At 46.0% G+C, this 19,453-nt stretch overlaps 1 protein-coding gene across 2 annotated transcripts in view; it reads left to right on the forward strand.

Moving 5' to 3' along the window:
- The first annotated feature begins 3,988 nt into the window (after positions 1 to 3,988).
- LOC110290283 (aldehyde oxidase 4) overlaps positions 3,989 to 19,453 on the forward strand; it is a 60,698-nt gene continuing 45,233 nt past the window's right edge. The window contains exons 1-6 of one of the 2 annotated variants that reach the window (XM_021156806.1): positions 3,989 to 4,221; positions 6,654 to 6,711; positions 10,946 to 11,042; positions 13,422 to 13,530; positions 15,289 to 15,415; positions 17,639 to 17,700. In XM_021156806.1, coding sequence (XP_021012465.1) covers positions 4,168 to 4,221; positions 6,654 to 6,711; positions 10,946 to 11,042; positions 13,422 to 13,530; positions 15,289 to 15,415; positions 17,639 to 17,700 — 507 coding nt within the window. In that variant the 5' untranslated portion in view covers positions 3,989 to 4,167. The remainder of the gene's footprint in view (positions 4,222 to 6,653; positions 6,712 to 10,945; positions 11,043 to 13,421; positions 13,531 to 15,288; positions 15,416 to 17,638; positions 17,701 to 19,453) is intronic. The other variant, XM_021156816.1, reaches the window with a different exon arrangement.

Genomic DNA, 19,453 nt, shown 5'->3' on the forward strand with positions numbered 1-19,453 from the left:
ATTGTTTAAGGAAAGCAATACTTCGAATAGTTGTCTCAAGAAGCCTGTGTCATAGACATGTTTCTGCCTACGTTGTCACATATGGACAAATGTTTAGACAGGTGCTGATTTCAGACTCTTGTGGGCAGGCCTAGGCTGAGATCTCCAGACTACCAAATTCTCTTCACAGTGAGGGTATCTTTCCCGTCATGACAGAAAACAAGGCTCAACTACACTGGCAGTAGAAGACCTCAAGAACATCCAAGTTCAAGCTGTAGTTGCAAGTTTCACATGTTAAGAATGAGCTAAGCACCACTGTTGTTATGACCTTGAACCAAGAGCCTAGGGGCTCATGCAGGGCTCTGCACTTCCCAGCCTTCCAGAGCAGTTAGTGTCCTAGATGTATACACTGCTGACCATTAGGGAAACACCACTATGCCACCTGCTTGAAGCAAGCATTGAAATCTCTCACTTTGACATTGTTAACACATCTCAGCAGGGTCCTGCTCCATGTCCTCCCATGCTTGGGCCATGGCAAATCTGAGCCAATCCAGTCAACGACAGAGTTTCAAAGCCTCTGGTTTAGAAAACTCAACAGATAAAAGCTAGGGGGAAGCATTGTCCTGACATGGTTTTAAGTAATTTATTTATTTACTTTACATCCCAACCACAGTCTCTCTTCTCTGTTCTCTCTTCTCCTCTCCTCCCAATTCTTCCCTCCTATTCTCCCTCCCTCTCTCTCTCTCTCTCTCTCTCTCTCTCTCTCTCTCTCTCTCTCTCACACACACACACACACACACACACACACACATTTAACTTCCATCTCATGTCCCACCTCTTCTGCTGTGTGCAGAGCCCCAGTTCCACACATCTGGGGGGAAAACCAGCAGAACAAAAAGTCCCCAGCAACTGTGAGGATGCCTGCCTGAGGCACAATGTCCAGAGAGCCTGACTTTCTGGTGTCACTGCCAAAGGTACCAAAGGGTTGTTTGGCCTGAGCCTGACTGTCCAGAGCCTCCTCTGGAAGCAGTGGGGTAGCATACCCTCCTGACCTCACAGGGCAGGCAAGGCAATATCGGGAAGAGCACGCCCAGCCATCTACAGCGTTCTCTTGCCACAGCACAAATAGAGCTTTTTCTTAGTACATTACCATTCCCCAAGGAGCCTGTGCTAATACCATTGATAAGCTGATGATTGATTAAGTCGGCATCTCTGGACCGGAGCCTCTGCTGACCCCTAGATCCCTGTATTCCACTGGCTTGCACTCTTGAAACTCAGAAAACCAACTTAAACTGTCTAGATCCAAGAGTTTGGATTCCTTTCCCTAAGCCCCAGTGCTGTCTCTCACCCCACTCCTGACTTCCCATCTCAGCCATTGATACTGCCTGACTCATCTGTTCATGCCTGATTCCTCTCATCTACTCTTTACCCCATTTTTATCTAATCTGTCAGCTGATCCAGTTGGATATGTCCCCAAATTTCATACAAAAGCTCTTCTCTCTGTCCTTATCTTTGTTTACCACTTCATACCCTAGTCTAGGTTAGTGTAACCTCTAGGCTGGGGTGTACAGAAATGGCTTCAGATCTGACTCGGCAGTACCAGCCATAATTCTTTCTGTATACAATAGGATAGTAAGAATTTTTGTTCTGAAATTGATTGTATTTGTGTGTATGAATATACCTCTGTGTGTCATATATGTGTCGTGTATGTGTGGGACACACAGAGGCCAGAAGAAGACACCAGATCTCCTGGAGCTCCCCTGGAGTTAAAGTGGCTAAAAGCCTCCTCATGTAGGGTCAATAATTGGGTCTTCTAGAAAGTGTAACAAGCACAATGAATCGCTAAGCCAATTCTCCAGCTTCATCTTCTAAGACAGTATCTCTAGTACCCCAGCTAACCTTGAATGCCTTGAACTCCTGATTTTCTTGCCTCTACCTCCTGAGTGCTGGGATTACAGGAATCTGTTATCATATCCAGTTTACAGAGTGCTGGAGACCAAACTCTATGCTTCATGCATGTCAGGCAAGCACTTTATAAACGGAGCCTTAGCCCCAGCCCAAGAATGGCTGACTTCAAATCACACTATGTTGTATCCTACATGGAAACTTTCTGGGCTTTCCTTCCCACCTAGTTCTGAACTTTTGTCTCTCTTCTGCATCTCTGTCTCAGTCACAACCCCACATCTCTGCCTCACCCCTGCGTCTGCCCCTCACACCTGCTCTCCTCAGGTACCCTGTGCTTCTTTGGCTTTAACCTGCCAAGTTCATCTTCTTTGGACGCCATTATACATTCTCTTTTCTCATGCATCCTCTTGGTGGGTGTCTCCTTTGTGACTGCTCAGACAAGACATAGTCCAGCCCTCAGAACCTCAGAACTAAACAAACTACTTAGTTGTTGTGTCTCCCTACCCCACCCACCACACTACTTTCCATTTCCTGAGGCGACATCATTTCTTGAATTTCAAATCTCTGGGCAGGCAAGGAGCACTGAGCAGAAGAAGCCTCTAGGAACCACTGAGGCAGCAGGCAGAGGTGAAGACAGATAGATGGTGACGTCGGTACTATGAGCTTGGTGACAGGAGGCTGGATTGGAATCTGGCCCCAGACTTGAGCACCTGCTCTGCTCAAGACAAAAGGAAGACAATGCAGCCTTGAATATCCAACAGCCATCACAGCCCTATTTGCTCTGTGTGTGTGTGTGTGTGTGTGTGTGTGTCTATCTGTCTGTCTGTGTGACTGTGTGTTAGCATCTCAAACTTAACCTGTGCAGATGGAACTTGAAAATCTCACTAGGCAGCTGCTGGTCTCTGCAGCACAGCTCCCCTGTCTCATAAGCCAACATCACACCCATTGGGACATCTGCTCCCACCATACTCAATAGCAGCCTTGGGCATCCTGAAATGCAGCCCATCACCCCTGCTCTAATCCAAATGCCTTCCCTCCCTATTAGGAGCCTCAAGACACCTCTCTTGATGGCTCCAAGGTCCTCAGAAATTGGCAAAATTGTTCCTTGGCCTCACTCCCCACCAGGATTCTACTATATCTCAGAAAAAGTTAAAGTTGTAGGCTCCAAGGCAACCCTACTCTTTGGGCAAGTCATTTAAAATCTTGATGTCTCATTTCTCTTATTTATAAAGTAATGGTGGTGGTGATGATGGTGGTGGTTGTAGTGGTAGTGAGGAGGAGGATGATGATGGTAGTGGTGATGATGGTGACTATGATGCTCTCCTGAGGTGCTCCAGAATTCACAGTCCATAAGAACAGCCTCCAGCCCACAGCAAACGTGAGTGAATAGTTGTGGTTTCGAGTTTTCTAGGGTATTGCTGAGCATGAGAATCTTAAAATAATTTGATTTCTTAAATCCTCAAATGTGAGGAGGTATTGACAAGTAAGCAGAGAAAAGATGAAGAAGAGAGAGTGTACATGCTGGTTGTTATAATCAAACCTTAAAGACACAGTTGAGGGGGCTGGAGAGATGACACAGAAGTTAAGAGCACTGACTGCTCTTCCAGAGGACCCAGGTTTGATTCCCAGCACCCACAGGTTTGCTCACAACCATCTGTAACTGCAGCTCCAGGGAATCTAACGCCCTCACTGGCCTCCGTGAATACCCAGCCACACCTGTGGAACACAGGCATGCGTACAAAATACCCACACAAAATGAATTAATAGCATAAATGAGTTAACCACATAAAATGAATTAATAAAAAAAATAAACATGCATTTGCTGTCTTTCATCACATTCATGAAAGACTCTGCCCTTGTAATTAAATACAAGAAAAACGGGAGACTGGAATCACTCTCGCTGGTGTAGACGGCAAGGTACCGATTTACAGGCGGGTTCGTTTTGTACGTGGAATCGTAATCATCCACCTGAAACTCGATTTTCATAATTGAACCCCGGAGTCTAAACCCAACATTGACAAACCAGTTTTAGACTTCAAAACGTCACGTGAATTCTTGACTCACTCGTGCCAGAAAGAGAAGCTGGAGCTGCTGCCAAGCCTTTGTGGGCTAGGCAGGCAGGGCTGACTATAAATCCCCAGTGTTGGGCTGTGTCGCCGACTTGGCATCCCCGGGACTGCAGGTGCCCAAGTTACAGTGCTGCTATCTGAGATAAAGGAGCAGATACCCTTGTCGGTAGGGCATTTGTTTCAGATTTGTGCTTCTGGCTTCCCATTTGACACCATGCCTTCCGTCTCTGAGTCTGACGAGCTGATTTTTTTTGTGAATGGAAAAAAGGTAAGTTTCTGATGTGACTAACCTGGCTTTTTGTTCACAGAGGGCAAAAGTCAGGCTTACTGTTCCTCACTGAGGTACATCTCCTAGTTTTTAGCAGTGGCACAATCTTAAACATGGATTGTTAACTCCCTTTTTGGTATCAAATATGCAAATGTGGGATGTCTGCTTGCTTTTCCTTCTCTCATTGGAAACAGTAAGAAAAAGAACCTGGTATTTGCCGCGCGGTGCAAGCGTGAATTCAGACAAGGCCAGCAGCACGCTGCAGGGATGAGCGGCTGACGGGTCATTCCTTCTGCGCCTGTTGGAAATGCGCCCCACCTGGAAATGCGCCCCACCTCAGTTGGCTAATGCCCCTTTAACAGGAGAGAGACAGGAAGAAAACCACACACGACTCTCAATTGATAGCAACCCCTCAGCCAGACCGTCACCCTGGAGGCAGAACAGGACTGCCTCCTTATTTCTAGGACAAATTATGAAAATGTCAAAAGGGAGTGGGGGCAATCTACACAAGCCTGAAGATGGTGTGGTGCCACGACTGGCTCATTTGTTTAGACCCAGGGACTCAGTTTGACTGAAGCACAGTGTCCACTAGGGCCCATCACCCCACAGACTCCCCAAGGTGTGGCTTCTGTTGGGGCTCTTTGTCTTTTTTTGTGCCTCTCAAACCCATATCTTCCCACCTACTTTTCACATACCCACTTAGAGATGCGGGTGTCTCCTTGAGACATATGTGGCGTTTGTGTGCCTGCACATCTGGATTCTGAATTTGAGAACAGTGGTATAAGGTGCAGACCCCTTTTGTTTGCTTTGTTTCTGTGACACTGAGCTGGTCTTGGGGCGCTCCTCTGTGAAAAAAAAATTACTTTATCAGTGCATGGCTTTCCAGAGTGTGCTGGTCTTTCATGGGCTTGTCCTAGTAATGGGGACACAGGTACCTTTCAATTCTCCCAAGTTCTCCCTCAAAAAAAACAAAAACAAAAACAAAAACAAACAAACAAAAAAAACAGAAACAGCATGAATATCCTTCCGACTCCTCGTCAGAGCTGGTGAGAGGCTGTGAGATCACAGCAGGGCCATTCCATAGGTCCTGCCTGGTGGTTTTCCGAAGTCCAGCACAGACAGCATCCCCCACAGCTGGTGGAATGCCAGGTGCTTTTCTCTGACTTAGCCATATCTGGCATCAGGTGCTTACTACAGTCTGACCCCTGAGCTTTGCTACTCTCCTGGGGTTGTCTCTGTGCTGTGTGCACTCTCGAGTTGGTGATTAGTGAAGGCCTCGCTCCCACTTCGTGTGCTTAGTAAGAAGAGAGTTGTTTTCCACACAGTTCCCGAGATCTTTTTCACACAGCTGGGAATGCTGACTGCTCACCATCGGGTTGTAGTTGGCAGGCTTTGATCTCTCCCTTCTTCTGGAACCCATCATAGTCTGTGCTCTTTGGGCCTGAAACTGGTGCAACCTGGGACAGCAGTGAACCCGTGTGGCTATAGCAGGCCTGCGGACAGGAGGACTGAAAGTACAGCGTTTACCAGGAAGGCTGGAGCCGGAAATCCAAGCCTTGAGTGTCACCAGGCCTTGATCCTGGGACAGAGATGATAGGTGTTGTTATCCCCTGCCTGCCAATATCCTGATTCTCTGCCTCTGTAATACCTCTTCTCTTAGCTCCCCCCACTACCACCCCCCCACACACACACAGACAGAGACAGAGATGGAGAGGCAGACAGACAGAGTCTAGAGTTTGGATGTTGGGCTGATCTCTACATTGGTAAACTTCTGAGGACTTTGGGAGAGTTGGATATGTGAGAGGTGGAGTGAAGGACTCAGTGCCCCGTTTGCCTTGCTCAAGTGCAATGAGAATACAAGGTCTTATATTCTCTGCACAAAGCAGCCCAGAGGACAGTGCCCTCTGTGTCTGGGTTCCCTGCTACTCTGCTTCCAGGTCAGCTACATTCTAATTTGATTTCCCCATCTTGCCTGGTTGCCCCAGCAAAGATGCTGGCTGGGTTCCTCCCGGGCCTGGGGAAAGCTGCCTCTCCTTTCTGCCAAGAAACACCTGGCGCCCCGGTGAGGGTGGAGCCCTGATGAGGGCCATATGGCTTTCCCTCACATTCATATAGAGTGGAGATGCAAAGTCCTGGTCTGGAAGCCTCCTCTCTGGCTAACTTAATTCTACACTGTCCTATGACTATGAGTTATCCAAGTCTTCTCTGTCTATCTCTTCCCACCTGGTCCTTTCCAGGTAAATGTTTATCATAGATGATAGAAAATTCAGACATCGAAATAAAACGACACTGTTTCTTCAGACCTTTGGTTCCAAGAATCATTAAGAGAGTTCTGTAAAGTTACCCACATTATAAACATGTCCTCCAAACAAAGGATTGGATTGCTGTAACCAATGGTGGCCTCTTCCTGCAACCCTTGTTTCACAATATAGGTCATAGAAAAGAATCCTGACCCTGAAAAGAATCTACTGTTCTACACCAGGAAAGTTCGTATCCTTTAACTGTAATGGGCAGTAAACTGCTAAAAACCCTCAGAAGGGCGGGGTGGGGGACGGGACTCAGTGGTGAGGATGTATTGTCCTTACAGAGGAACTGAGTTCAGTTCGCAACACCCACATGACAGCCCATGACCACCTCACAACTCACACCTCTAGCACCAGGGGAACCCCATGCCCTCTTTAGGTCTTGGCAGACAACACACACCATAGACAGACAGACAGACAGACAGGGGAAAGAAGGGAAAGACGGAATATTCATATATACACATAAATCAAAATAACAAAAATAAATCTTTTTTTTATAAGAATGAAAGGAAAGGCCGGGCAGTGATGGTGCAAGCCTTTAATCCTAGCACTTGGAAGGCAGAGGCAGGAGAATTTCTGAGTTGGAGGCCAGCCTGGTCTAAAGAATGAATTCCAGGACAGCCAGGGCTATACAGAGAAACCCTGTCTCAAAGAAAACCAAAAGCAAGAAAAAAGAAAAAGAAAAAAAAAAAGAATGAAAGGAAAGCCCCCTGCGTTCCCTCTGGGTCCAACGGAGACCGGTCGGAGTTCAGACACAGACGTGTGGATTCATGTTTACTGTATTTTTACCCGAGCAAAACAAAACAAGAAAACCAACAACAACAAAAACAAAAAACAACGCGCACACCCCCAGCACCAGACTGGGACTCTAGAAACAACTTCCTGGCTTCCGAGCCCATATTCTCCCCAGTGATGATTTAGACTCTCTAGGCAAACGCATGTTTGGGTGTGACGGTGTGAGGTTAGCACTCACTGGTGTTCGTGCCCGAGCTTACACAATCTCATACAAGCTTGCATAGAACTGCACACACAAGCACAGAAGTGCATGTAAGTGCTGTGCTCGAGTTACAGCACCAATGCTAAGCTCTTGGGTTTTGCCTTCCCGCCCTCCCCACACATCTGGTAGGGGAGAGAGAGTGTGTGTCATCTGGATGTCATCAACTGAGGAGAGCTGCGTAATGAAAATAAAGGGTTGTCTGTCCTATTCTGTAACTTCCCAGGAGACTATAATAATTTTTTAAGTTAAAATTAAGTGCTCACTGGGACTAGGCAGACAACACAGTTGTGGTAATGTATTTGTCTTGCAAGGACAAAGACATGAGTTCAACCCCAGGACCTGCAATAGAAAAGGCAGGTGTGGCCCGCTGGGGAGGCAGAGGCATCAGATCTCTGGTTCTCACTGACTAGCCAGCTGAGCCTACTTGTCTAATTTAGAGTAGTGAGAGATCGGGGGAAAAAATTATCAAAAATTATTGTTGACTGCACCAGAGTGATGACACCAGGTTGGCCTCAGGCCTCCATGTGGGCACACACACACGCTGAGCTTTGTGACAGGCACTAGGAAGCCAGCGGTGAACAAGATAATGCTATCCTGCCTCCCTCTGTCTCTCTACATCCCAATTAACACTTCTAAAATAACACTTTGTCACTCCCCGAGTCTTACCTTGACAAGAGTGTTCTAGAAATAGCCCGTCCCTGGTGTCTGACTTTTCTCTCCAGACTCCCTCCCAATACTTAAGCCTTACAACCTGACTCCCTACATTATCATGTTACAGCCCCCTCCCAGTGAGGAGATGAGGGCCACAGGCCTAAGTTCCGTTCCACTCACAGTCCACACAATCTAAATCCTCCTCCCATCCCACCATCTCCCCTGTGCCCCACTGCAAGATCTCACCATTGGTCAGCAAATCCCATCACTGCCTTCCCTTTAAAATCAGCTCTGAAACCCACACACCCCCTACCATGCCTTCTCTAGACTTCCTAAAATGAAGCACTATCAAGAGTGAGATGAAAACGCAGATGCCCAGGTGACCATGGCCACAATCAACACCAGATAAAACACCTCACCCCCAGGTTCCCAGCAGAGGGTGCAGAATGTTAACAAGTGTTCATCTCTCTAAGGTCTTAGCTCTGGGATAAACCATCTACACGAATCTCTCAGAGCATTCCCAAACACTTGTCCTTCACAGCGCAGCCAGCCCTGTGATTTTTAAAATAATTCCTCTTCATTTGGGAGGCTGTGGATATACATTAGTTGGTAGAGAACTTGCCTGGCAATCAGGAAGCCTTGGCTTCAATCCCTGACATCACATACACCAAGGGTGATAGTGTATAATCAGAATCCCAGCATGCCGAAGGGAGAGGCAGAAGAATCAGAAATTCAAGATCATCCCCAACTACGCAGTGAATTTGAGGCCAGCCTGGACCACAAGAGAGCCTCCCTATCTTAAGAATGAACAAACAAATAAACCCACCATTTATATATATTTATTCGAATAGCAAATTTTATTAAGCACTAAGTATTCAGAAGCTAGATAGACACTGCCTCTAGCCATATCATAGTGAAGGGGACTGCTGCACAGAAAGTGATGGACTGCTGCACCAGGCACACAGGAAGTGATGACAGCCATGTTGTGGAGCACAGGAAAGGATGCCCAGGCAGACATGAGGAGGGAGAGGGATCAGATGAGACAAGGTTTGAGGACAACTTTTCAGAAAAAAACTAAAGTGTTGGAGCCAAGGGTATTCCAAACAACAACAGGGGCCCGGGGGCGTCGTGGTTTGGGGGAAATAAAAAAAGGTTTTTGTTGGCATATGTAAAGAGCTGAAGGTGAGGATGGAGAGATATGACAGAAAATGAAGAACAGACAAGCAATGAGAACCTTAAAGGACCAGGTCTGATGGCGTGTTCCCTGTGCACGATGTCTGCCCATTAATCCAAGACAACTTCTGAGCACACCACAGGGTTGGCTATCTCGGCGGCACTGAGGAATCTTTGAGCCAGATAGCATTTGGACTCCTTGACTTGAAATTTAAAAGGACTGTGCCCTGCACAGTAGAGCACTGTAAGTAAGGCCTGGCTCACATCACCTTCAGTCCTCTGCCTCAAAGGACCTGTAAGAAGCCCCGAGTTCCTGTCACTCAGAATTTAAGGGCAGCATCTGGTGTGCAAAGCCTTCTGGGGAAGGCTGCAAAGGCCTCGGCCAATTATTCCAAAAACTAGAAAGTATCCTGATTGCAACACCTCATTAAGGGCAGCAACTTCCAGGAAGAAAATTATTCTTAACTTAGCCCACACCAATTATGGACTCCACCCAAGATCCTTTTAAGCTGCACCCAGAAAAGGCCCCAAGCCAACTCTGGTAGGTTCCTGGATGCGCCTAAAGAAGAGAATTTGCATACAACATTTGTTCTTTCTTTGAGAAAATCTGCAAGCCCCTTACAAAGCGATCTTGATAGCACTGGCTCGGGAGTCAGTCATGATTATTATTCTTTGTTGAACCCAAGGCTGCACATACGCTAGACAAACGATCCTCTGCTGTGCTGTATCGCCAGCCCTTACACTGATGCTTTCTAGTTCCGTAAGAAAGTGAAAGCATATTTTGCTGTACCGGAGAAAATTAAGCATCCTGGGAGGGTTTTTTCCAAATTTTACACAAACTTCTTTCTATAGCATCCATAGAAGTGACGGTCCCTGGATCCATTTCCCATTGCCCACAGCTCTGGGTTCTGCAGAGACCCATGAGCTTTCTCACATTGCATCTGGGTGCACACCCTGAGCTGCTGACAGGATGCTTGTGTAGTCTACATGTCTTACTCGGGGAAAATATACGTGTGGTTCCCTGCAGAAACCTCTGCATCGACTGCAGACACTGCCTTACACCCACTAGGAGGGCCACACCATTGCCTTTCTTGGTTTTGTTCTTGTGAAACAGTCTCTCCATGCATTCCAGGCTACCCAAGATTCCCCTCTGTTACCCAGGTTGTCCTCAAACTCCCGGTAATCCTCCTGCCTCAGCCTCCCATATATTAATAATGATAAGTATAAATCACAATGCCTGTTGCCTGCTAGTTCTCTATGATTGTTCAATGCTGTTTTGGGTGCTGAGGATGGAACGCACGGCTTCAGGAGGTGAGCTCTCTGCCTGCCACTGTGCTGGCTCCCAAACACGATTTCACTATCTTTCTAACTGAACTGGAAATTCTTATGCTCAGAAACACTCTGGGACCCACTTTTCAGGGAGCAGTTGTGGCTCTTGAACGGTCCCTCCTCATCAATGAGCTCAGATGTAAGTAGCAACTTGAACCGATCATTTTAGCAGGCAGCTATGACCAATAAAACACACTGTTTGTTATCAGCACCCAAGGAAGTAACAACAAAATCGACCTGAGTCCCTTTTCCTTGACTCCCTCCCTTCCAGTCCATCTCACAGGCACTAAGTACAGCTGTGGAACAGGAGGCTGCGGGGCCTGCACTGTGATGGTGTCGAGATATAATCCAAAGACCAAGAAGATCTAGTATCCTTTGCACTGCCTGTCTATGCTCTGGGCACATCTGGGAAGGACAAGGAGGCTTCCCTGGGAAGGTTCCACTTTTCCTGTACCTACACACTACTCACTCCTGTCTCCAAGTTTCTAGCATGCTCACCCTGCCTCTGTTACACCTTCAAACCTTCACGAACCCCAAAAAGACCACCAAGGAGCCAAACCTGATGTAATTAATTAGGGTCTCTTTATTCACACTTGAGCTTGGGCCACACCACAGTCTCTGACACAGAAGAACGGGAGGGGACCCCCAAGTCCAATTTTAGGCAAGTATTTAAAGAGGCAAGAAATAGGTATCTAGTCTAGTACACATCTGATTGGGGGGCCTGTAGCAGTATTATTGGCTAGCTGCTCTGTGCTCCTGACAGGTCACATGCCCAACCGCCCACCAGAGCCCTCTGGATTAGTGAATGAAAGACACACACACACACACACACCGGTTAATTTTAAATATGCCTTTGCTAGCTTAAAGGCTGAACACTTCTCATCTTTCCTGCAGCTAGCAAACACTCCCCTCCAGTATCCCAGAGATAACATCCAGTGTGGCCACTTTCCCTGATTCTCACATGTTGATGGGTCTTGAGGTCTGGTCATTCTTCTTCCCCGTCATGGCAATCTCTGCCTCCTTTCCTCCCACCCCTACCCGGAATCCCCAACCCTGTTCTTAGCCCATGCAAATCCCGAGGTCCCATCTCAGTCTACCAGCCTAGCCACTGGCTGCATGGCCGTTCTTTACTACCAATTAAATCTATCTTCAGTGTCTGGGAACGCAGCCTTTGGGAGCCAAATTGAATTGAGACAGCATTAGAACCAATTTCTTACAGGGGTCAATATGGCCTTTAATATAATTTACTAGTTCTGGGAGCCAAACCATAAACATAACTTCTGTTTTTCTCCTGATTGGTAGTTGTTAGGAAGTGAAGTGTCAGGGGTGGGCTTGTAACCTGGCGGTGCAGATTTGTTGGGGAATAACCTGGAACCTGGTGTTAGACATAGGTTTTACTGGAGGGTAACCTGGAAACCGGTTCTGGGTACCGGCCTATTAGCTAAACTGAATTTAACCTTAGACCAGGATCTCTAAGATGGAGTCTGAACCCAAAACATTTACTTTCTCACCTCCATCTCCTTCCCACAAATGTTCTGCTCAGCAGGACTTATTTGGCCTATGTTACAAGCTCTCCAGGGTTTGTTCTCTGTTGCTGTTAAAAAAAAAAAAAAAAAAAAAAAAAGTTCCTTTGCTTTTGAACTTTTTGAACTTTTCATCACTGTGTCCAAGACATATATCAGGGACAACTCACAGAAAAAAATTTTTATTTGGGGCCAGAGTTCCAGAAACCTCTGTCCTGGGAGTGAGGAATGAAGCACAGCACCTCTGTGGCATAGGAACAAGAGGCTGAGTTCACTTCATGGTGGATCAGGAAGCAGAGGCGACCGATGAAACTGGGTGCTGGGCTGTCACCTTCAGAAGCACACTTTCCTACCTGCTTTCACCACTCAACCCCCATCATAGCCCTGCAAAGGAACACAGGCAGCTGGGGACACGAGCTCAAGACATGAACCTATGGGGCACTTTTATTTTATTTTACTTTATTTTTGAGATTATATTATAATTACATCATTTTCTACTTCCCTTTCCTCCCTCCAAACCCCTTCTCATATGCCTCTCTTTGCTTGCTTTCAAATTTATGGTCTCCTTTCTTGTTAATTACTGTTATATGTATGTATGTTCTCTCTCTCCCTCTCTCTCTCTCTCTCTCTCTTTCTCTCCCCCCCCCCACACACACTCACAAACATACACACGCAAACACACACACACAAACACACATACCACATGCTAAACCAAAAAGGAATAAAGGCAGTAAGGAAAAATATATACATATGAAATCCTAAAAATCGCCTGTTTCGTCTGTGTAATGTGACTGGTATGTATGTTTTCAGGCCTGACCATGTGGTGTTGGATAACAGATCAGTGTGCTCTTCGCTGGGAAAGTCTATTTCTCCCTCTCTTGGCATTCGTTGGTTACCTGTAGTTCTTTGTGTCGGGCTGAGGCATTCAGAGGGCAAAGAGAAACACTTCCTTACTTGCCCTAAAAGGAGAACAACTATATATAAGAATAGATGAAGGAAGATCACTTAGGAACCCAACATGGAAGTGTTTCTCTTCTGCTTCCTCTGCCTGGCGTAGCCAAGTTCCTTCTTAGGTATGTCCAGAAGTCCATGGTTGTACAAGTCATCTTCTCCGTGGTTGGGGAAATATAGCCCTGCCATCCTCCTAGGCTGAACTAACTCACCGAGTTTTATCACCCGTTTCTCGTGATTTCAGTGTGTTCTCTTTACATAAGCCCATCACAGCCACTACCCAGCAACAGCATGCCTGGTGCCCATCTGCTGGCTTCATGGAGCAGCCATTACCACAGTGGAAGGTGTGGGAAGCATCAAAAAGAGGGTTCACCCAGTGCAGGTAAGAGCCTGTGATGGGGGCGGATGGTGGTACAGGCATGGTCCATAAGCCATTCTCCTGAGATCTCCAGGCTTGAAAGCCTTCATGCTTTTGCATTCTAGTGTTCTGAGTATCCATGATTCATAGCTAGGAATCTTCTTCAGAGATCTCTTCAAGATGCTGTCCTTGACTGTAAGACATCTTACTTAACCCAAGAGACCTTCATTCTTACCGGTAACTCAAAGACAAGAGCTGTCTGACTCAAGGAGAAAATGAAGGAGAAAACTGAAGCTTGTAGAAAATAGGCTTCCTCAATTCTCACTATTGCAAAGTATGGGATGCTAATGAGAGTTCAGACGTGTGTGTGTGTGTGTGTGTGTGTGTGTGTGTGTGTGTGTGTGTACTCCAGCAACATCTCCCAAATGCCTGTCACAGTTAAAATGCCAAAGACTGGCTGCTCACATTTACAAGGCTTGTCAAAGAAGAGGCAGTGTTATTTTCTTATGCTTGAGCAGGAAATTTCGCTGGGGGAGTTTCAAGGGCAGAGTGTAGATGGAGAAAAATGAAGAGTCTCTGCCTTAGGACTCCTTCCTTGAAAGGTTATAGCTGTAACATGAAAGCTTCCTTGACTGTCTACTACCCTCAACAGAGACGTGGTCAAATCATTCAGCCATGGGCTCAAACAGCCATGTTCTGTGGATGGTACCCAGTATTCACCTCTCATCACTCTACATATACAGGCTTCCTTCTGTGCTGAGTAGATTTAACTTCCTGGGGTCTTTCTGGGATGAGAGTCACATTTGTTTAGTGATTGCCCTGGAGCAGGCTTGGCCTGGGTTGCAAAAGCCTCTTTTAACTATGCAGGGATTCCGCCCATTGTCTTTAAACATACCCACAGCTCAATTAAACTAGATGTATTTAAGATGTCTTTTGTTTGTATATATTATATTTGCAATAGTAGCAAAGCTACAATGAAAATTGGAAAAGAAAATGCTTAGGTCTATCTGTCTCCCCAAGAAAATGTACAGGTTTGTCTCCCCAGGAAAGCCAAGCGTTAAACACACCAGCAGGTTCCACAGCCAAGGATACATGCCACAGCAGAGATAACTGCCAATGCAGCAATAAATCCAACACAGCCATATTGTCCCCCCAGCACAAAAATAATATCTGTCTGTTCTCTGGAGCCGCTTACAGGGGATTTGGCTTTCGTTATAGTCGCCGTGAAGTTTGCGGGGAGATGGTCATCTGAGAACACTAGAATCACACTCCAGCCAGCCAGCTGAATGAGAAGTGATGACAGGCTGGACTGACAGTCCTGCCTCCATTTGCAGCTTGCTGGCTTTGGGTTTTTACACTGAACAAATAAATTGCCTTTCCCCACTGTTTTCACCGTGTAAGATGGATGCGCATGATTTAGAAACATGACTAGCCCAACAACAGGAAATAAATGTTCATTTTTGAAACAAACAAACAAACACGGCATGAGGATAACTCCAGGTCATTTTCTTTCTCAAGTTATACTTTCTGTTTCACAGATGGAGAACCTGGATCTATAGATAAGGAAGGGTCTTGAGTAATACCTGCTACTAAGCCTACCACTTTGTTTTGTTAGCAAAATTACAAAATTGCACCTGGCTTCAATAAATCAGTCGTCTTCCTCCAGGGACAAGCATTCTCCTGTAGTTATTTTCAACAAGCTTGGTCCATGCACTGTTTGCTAACATGCACGACAAGAAGGCCAGAGGTCTGCTGCACTGATGGTGTGCCTTTGTCTCTCAGGAACGACTTGCCAAGTGTCACGGCACCCAGTGTGGCTTCTGCAGCCCTGGGATGGTGATGTCCATCTACACACTGCTCAGGAACCACCCGGAGCCGACACCTGATCAGATCACGGAGGCTCTTGGAGGTGAGGCTTTGGCAAGCAATGCTTAGGGAACTAAAGATGGATATCCCTATGTTGTGAAATATAGTACCGCAAGGGGGTGCCTGATGGACCCATGCCAAGGCTTCTGCCTGAGAAATTACGCTATGCAACAGATCTAGTAAAGGGGGTTAGTTGGGGGAAGGGAGGGGAGTGTAGCAGTCAGGCAGATAGGAGCAGATTCATGAAGGCATGCTCTCCTCAGCACTGAGGGTGAGAGAACGGGCAGAAACTAGGCACAAGGCAGATCATCTTACACTAGATAAACAGCTTGAGAGTGTATTTGGTGTAATTATCCTGAACATTTTTTACATAGTTAAATACATATGCATCCTATTGACTGTATAGTATTATAAAATGTAGACACGCCAATGTTTTAGTATTTTCTATTATGTAAAAGTTTTATGTTTATACAATGTGTACTGATTATACCCACCCTCCCCACCTCCTTTCTGTTCCCCGCCTCCCACCCCCATGCCCTCGCCCCCTTCCTAACTTATGTCCTCCTCTTATTGTTGCAAATAGCCTCCCAAATCCAGTTAGTGTCAGATGTGGGCAGGGGTGGGGCCGTCCATGGAGGCAGAAGCAGCCTACCAGTGGTCATGTCCTCCTTTGGGTCTCTTTTCTGGCATTGTAGACTTCAGGATGATTATGCAGCCCAAAACAAACACCCTGATCCTGGCAAGCACTGGATCTCAACGTCTGCTTTCTGTCTCTTTATGAAGGAAGGCATTCTCTGCTGCCCAAGCTTTCTAACCTGTGCCTCCTGTATTCTTAACATTTTGTCTCAGTTCCACAATAAAATTCTGACTTTACATCCTTTCTGCTTTTCTTTCCCCCTTACCAAAAAGAACCATCTTAGAGCTGTTGCCCTTCTTGTGTATATATGCAGATTCTTCCTGAGCTACCCCTGTTCTGTAATCAGGAAGGCATTCACACAGAACCCACACTCCACACAGTGTTCTGCTGAGTGTGTAAGCCTGCCCAGTCCACACACACATTGCTCCAAACTTGTGAAACTGTAGTGAAACATAATAATTTGAAGTGTACTTATGAGTATAAAAATAATGTTCTATTGTGAAGATGCCCCCCCCAAAAAATTAAAAGGCACAGAAAAACTCATGTATAAGCCTCCTACTGACAGACAACCACTGTCCAAATATATCACTGCTTTGTCCACCTTTTCGGCCCAGAGATGGGTATTATTTGTTTAGTTTCAGTTCTTGAATCTGTTTTGTGTGTGCTTAGCTACGTATGATTTCAACAGTGTGAGAATCTCCTTGTGTTATTAAGACCTCTTCATTCAAACTGTTTGTAAAAATTGCATAATACAAAAATTTTGAGACAGGATCTCATTACATAGCCCCTGGCTGGCCTGAACCTCCCTGTATAGACCAGGCTGGCCTGGAATCCACAGACCTGCCTGCCTCTGCCTCCTGCATGCTTCAGTCAGAGGTATGCACCAATCGTGCCTGGATACATATGCTTTTGTAAGGACAGTACTTTCCCTCATACTTCCAGCCATATTTTGGAAATATTGCCTGATTGAACACTATCAGCTACTTCCCAAATACAGACTGTGATTTCCCAGTGGATGCAAGAACATTCAAGGCAATCTTGCTTCTCCAAGAACTTACAATCCAACAAGTATACTAAGGTAGATTCCTAAGTGACCCAGCACACCTGTTACAGGATCTGGGCAATGTAGAACAGCTCTGCCTCAAGTATTCCCCAGGAGAACAGAGCCAGGACCTTGGAGTACTGTCCCTGTGTCTGTCAGCCTTCCATTACCATGACACAATACCTGAGATCATTATGAAGAGAAAGCGTTTGTTGGTTTGTGATCTACTGACTCGATTGCTCTAGGTCTGTAGTGAGGCTGCTAATCATGACGGGAAAGAAAAACTGCTCATTCCAGGGCTCTGACAAAGTCATGAGGATAATGGGCGTTCTGTTTAGGGTCTAGGCCTGGGATAAGGCAAGAAGAGTTGGTTGGGAAATGTGAAGGTTTCTCTACTGTTTCAGGAAAAAAAAAATTGTAATCAAACGACCTCTTATTTGAAGAATATCTCCAAGGGAAGTGTTTTTTCAAAGCATCTTGCTGAGTTTCAGACCAAAGATAATTTGTGTATTTTGCTGAAAACACTGTGTATACATCTGTAATCTATCTCTATATAAGACCTTAAGACCTGATTCATTATTAATCAGGGAATTTATGCCGATGCACTGGATATCGACCAATTGTAGAAAGCGGGAAAACATTCTCCCCGGTAAGTTAAAATGCTGTCGGTTAGCATTCTGTTGGCTTAATGTGTGAGTGGCCTTTGACATGAAATAGCCTGTTTTAGTCACAATCTCTAAAAGAACTCCGTGTCACCCTTTTTAGCCACTGGAGATTGCTAGATGCCCTCCTGGGTGTGTGTACTCTTCTCCGGTTTGATGCCTGTATGTAATGTTCTCTGATGCAGATGCCCTGCGTCACCTCCCTTATCCCCCCATTCCTGCCAAACCCCTTCCTTATCCCCCACTCCTGCCTTCATGGCCCCCTATGCCCCTGCCTCCCCCTGCATTTTAACTAGGGTTGCTTGCATGGATGTGAGTGGGGGTTACTCACTCAGAGCTTGCCAGTGGCTACACCACTGAGGAATATGGCTCCCCTCTCAGCAAACATAATAGCCTGTAGCTCCTCGGGAAGGATGGGGTATCCTGAGTCCCAACCTTACCCACAGGGCTGTGCTGGTGCACTTGGTGCTGTGCAGATAGCCTCTCTGAGTTCATGAGTATAGTAGCTCACTGTTGTTGGGTTTTGTTTTTGTTTTTAACTAAATCCTTAGCATGCCTTGTTTATTTCTTCAAATCTGATACTTTCCTGAGAATTATAACATTTATTCCACTTTTCCCATAAACAAGTACTCTATTGAAGAAAATGAAATGTGGAGATCATGAAAGCAGCCAGTTTTGTGGCATGGAACTAATGCTGAGGATGGAGAATCTCAAGTGGAGGGCACACTGGGGCACAGAGGAGTTCAACAGAAGCCTGGGCCACTTAGTGAGGTGCTGTCCCACATCAAAAGATAGACAAGCATTTAACTAGCATACATGAAGCCCACAATCCAACCCTCAGGACAGGAAAGAAAGAGCCAGGGGGAGAGAAGACAGGTATTAAAGGCTTAATGTATCTGATAAGCATGCATACTGAAGGAACACAGACTGAAGGGAATTGAGGGGAGGACAGAAAAGACAGGGAACTTATCAGAAAGTTTTGGTAAGGAGACTTTGATCTATATCATAAAAGAAATTGCAGAATTAAAGACATGGATTGCTGGAGAAAGAGCAACAGAAACGTTACAAGGAAGAGAATTGGTTGAAATAGAAAAAGATGTCCAATGTCCAAGGCTCTGATTAAAAATGAAAAGGAAGAAAGAGAGAAGTTGGTGTGACTGAGGTTTTAAAAGTTGATGATGATGTTGATGATGATGATGATGATGATGTTGTTGATGTTGTTGATGATGTTGATGATGATGATGTTGGTGATGATGATGATGATGGTGATGATGGTGGTGGTGGATGATGATGTTTGGAGCTAAAGACTTAGACTTAAAGCTGATAGCCAACACATAGACACTACTCCTGGATGAGGAGTAACACAAGCAGAGACCTTCACAGGGAAGTCCTCAGCTCAGCCTTGAGAAGGCTAAGCCTGCGGAGGGCACAGTGGGATGGGAGAGTGGAAGTAGGAGCTACTACAGTGCCCCACACAGAAGGGAATCTTCACAAAGGTCAGTGTAACAAAGTGGGGACAGAAAGGCAGCTTCCAGGAAGGAGCGGGCCAGTCACAACCAGTTCTAACCACAGGGCAGCAAAGACTGCATTAAGCCAAGATCCCAAGTCACTTTCAAAGCTAAGAACAGAGGAGCCACAGAGGAGAAAGCTGGGGGAAAAGGTCAGTGCATAAAGATACAGCACATACAGATGCAGCGCATACAGATGCAGTGCATACAGATGCAGCACATACAGATGCAG

The sequence above is a fragment of the Mus caroli genome, chromosome 1 (genome assembly GCF_900094665.2).
Source record: "Mus caroli chromosome 1, CAROLI_EIJ_v1.1, whole genome shotgun sequence".
Lineage (NCBI taxonomy): Eukaryota > Metazoa > Chordata > Mammalia > Rodentia > Muridae > Mus > Mus caroli.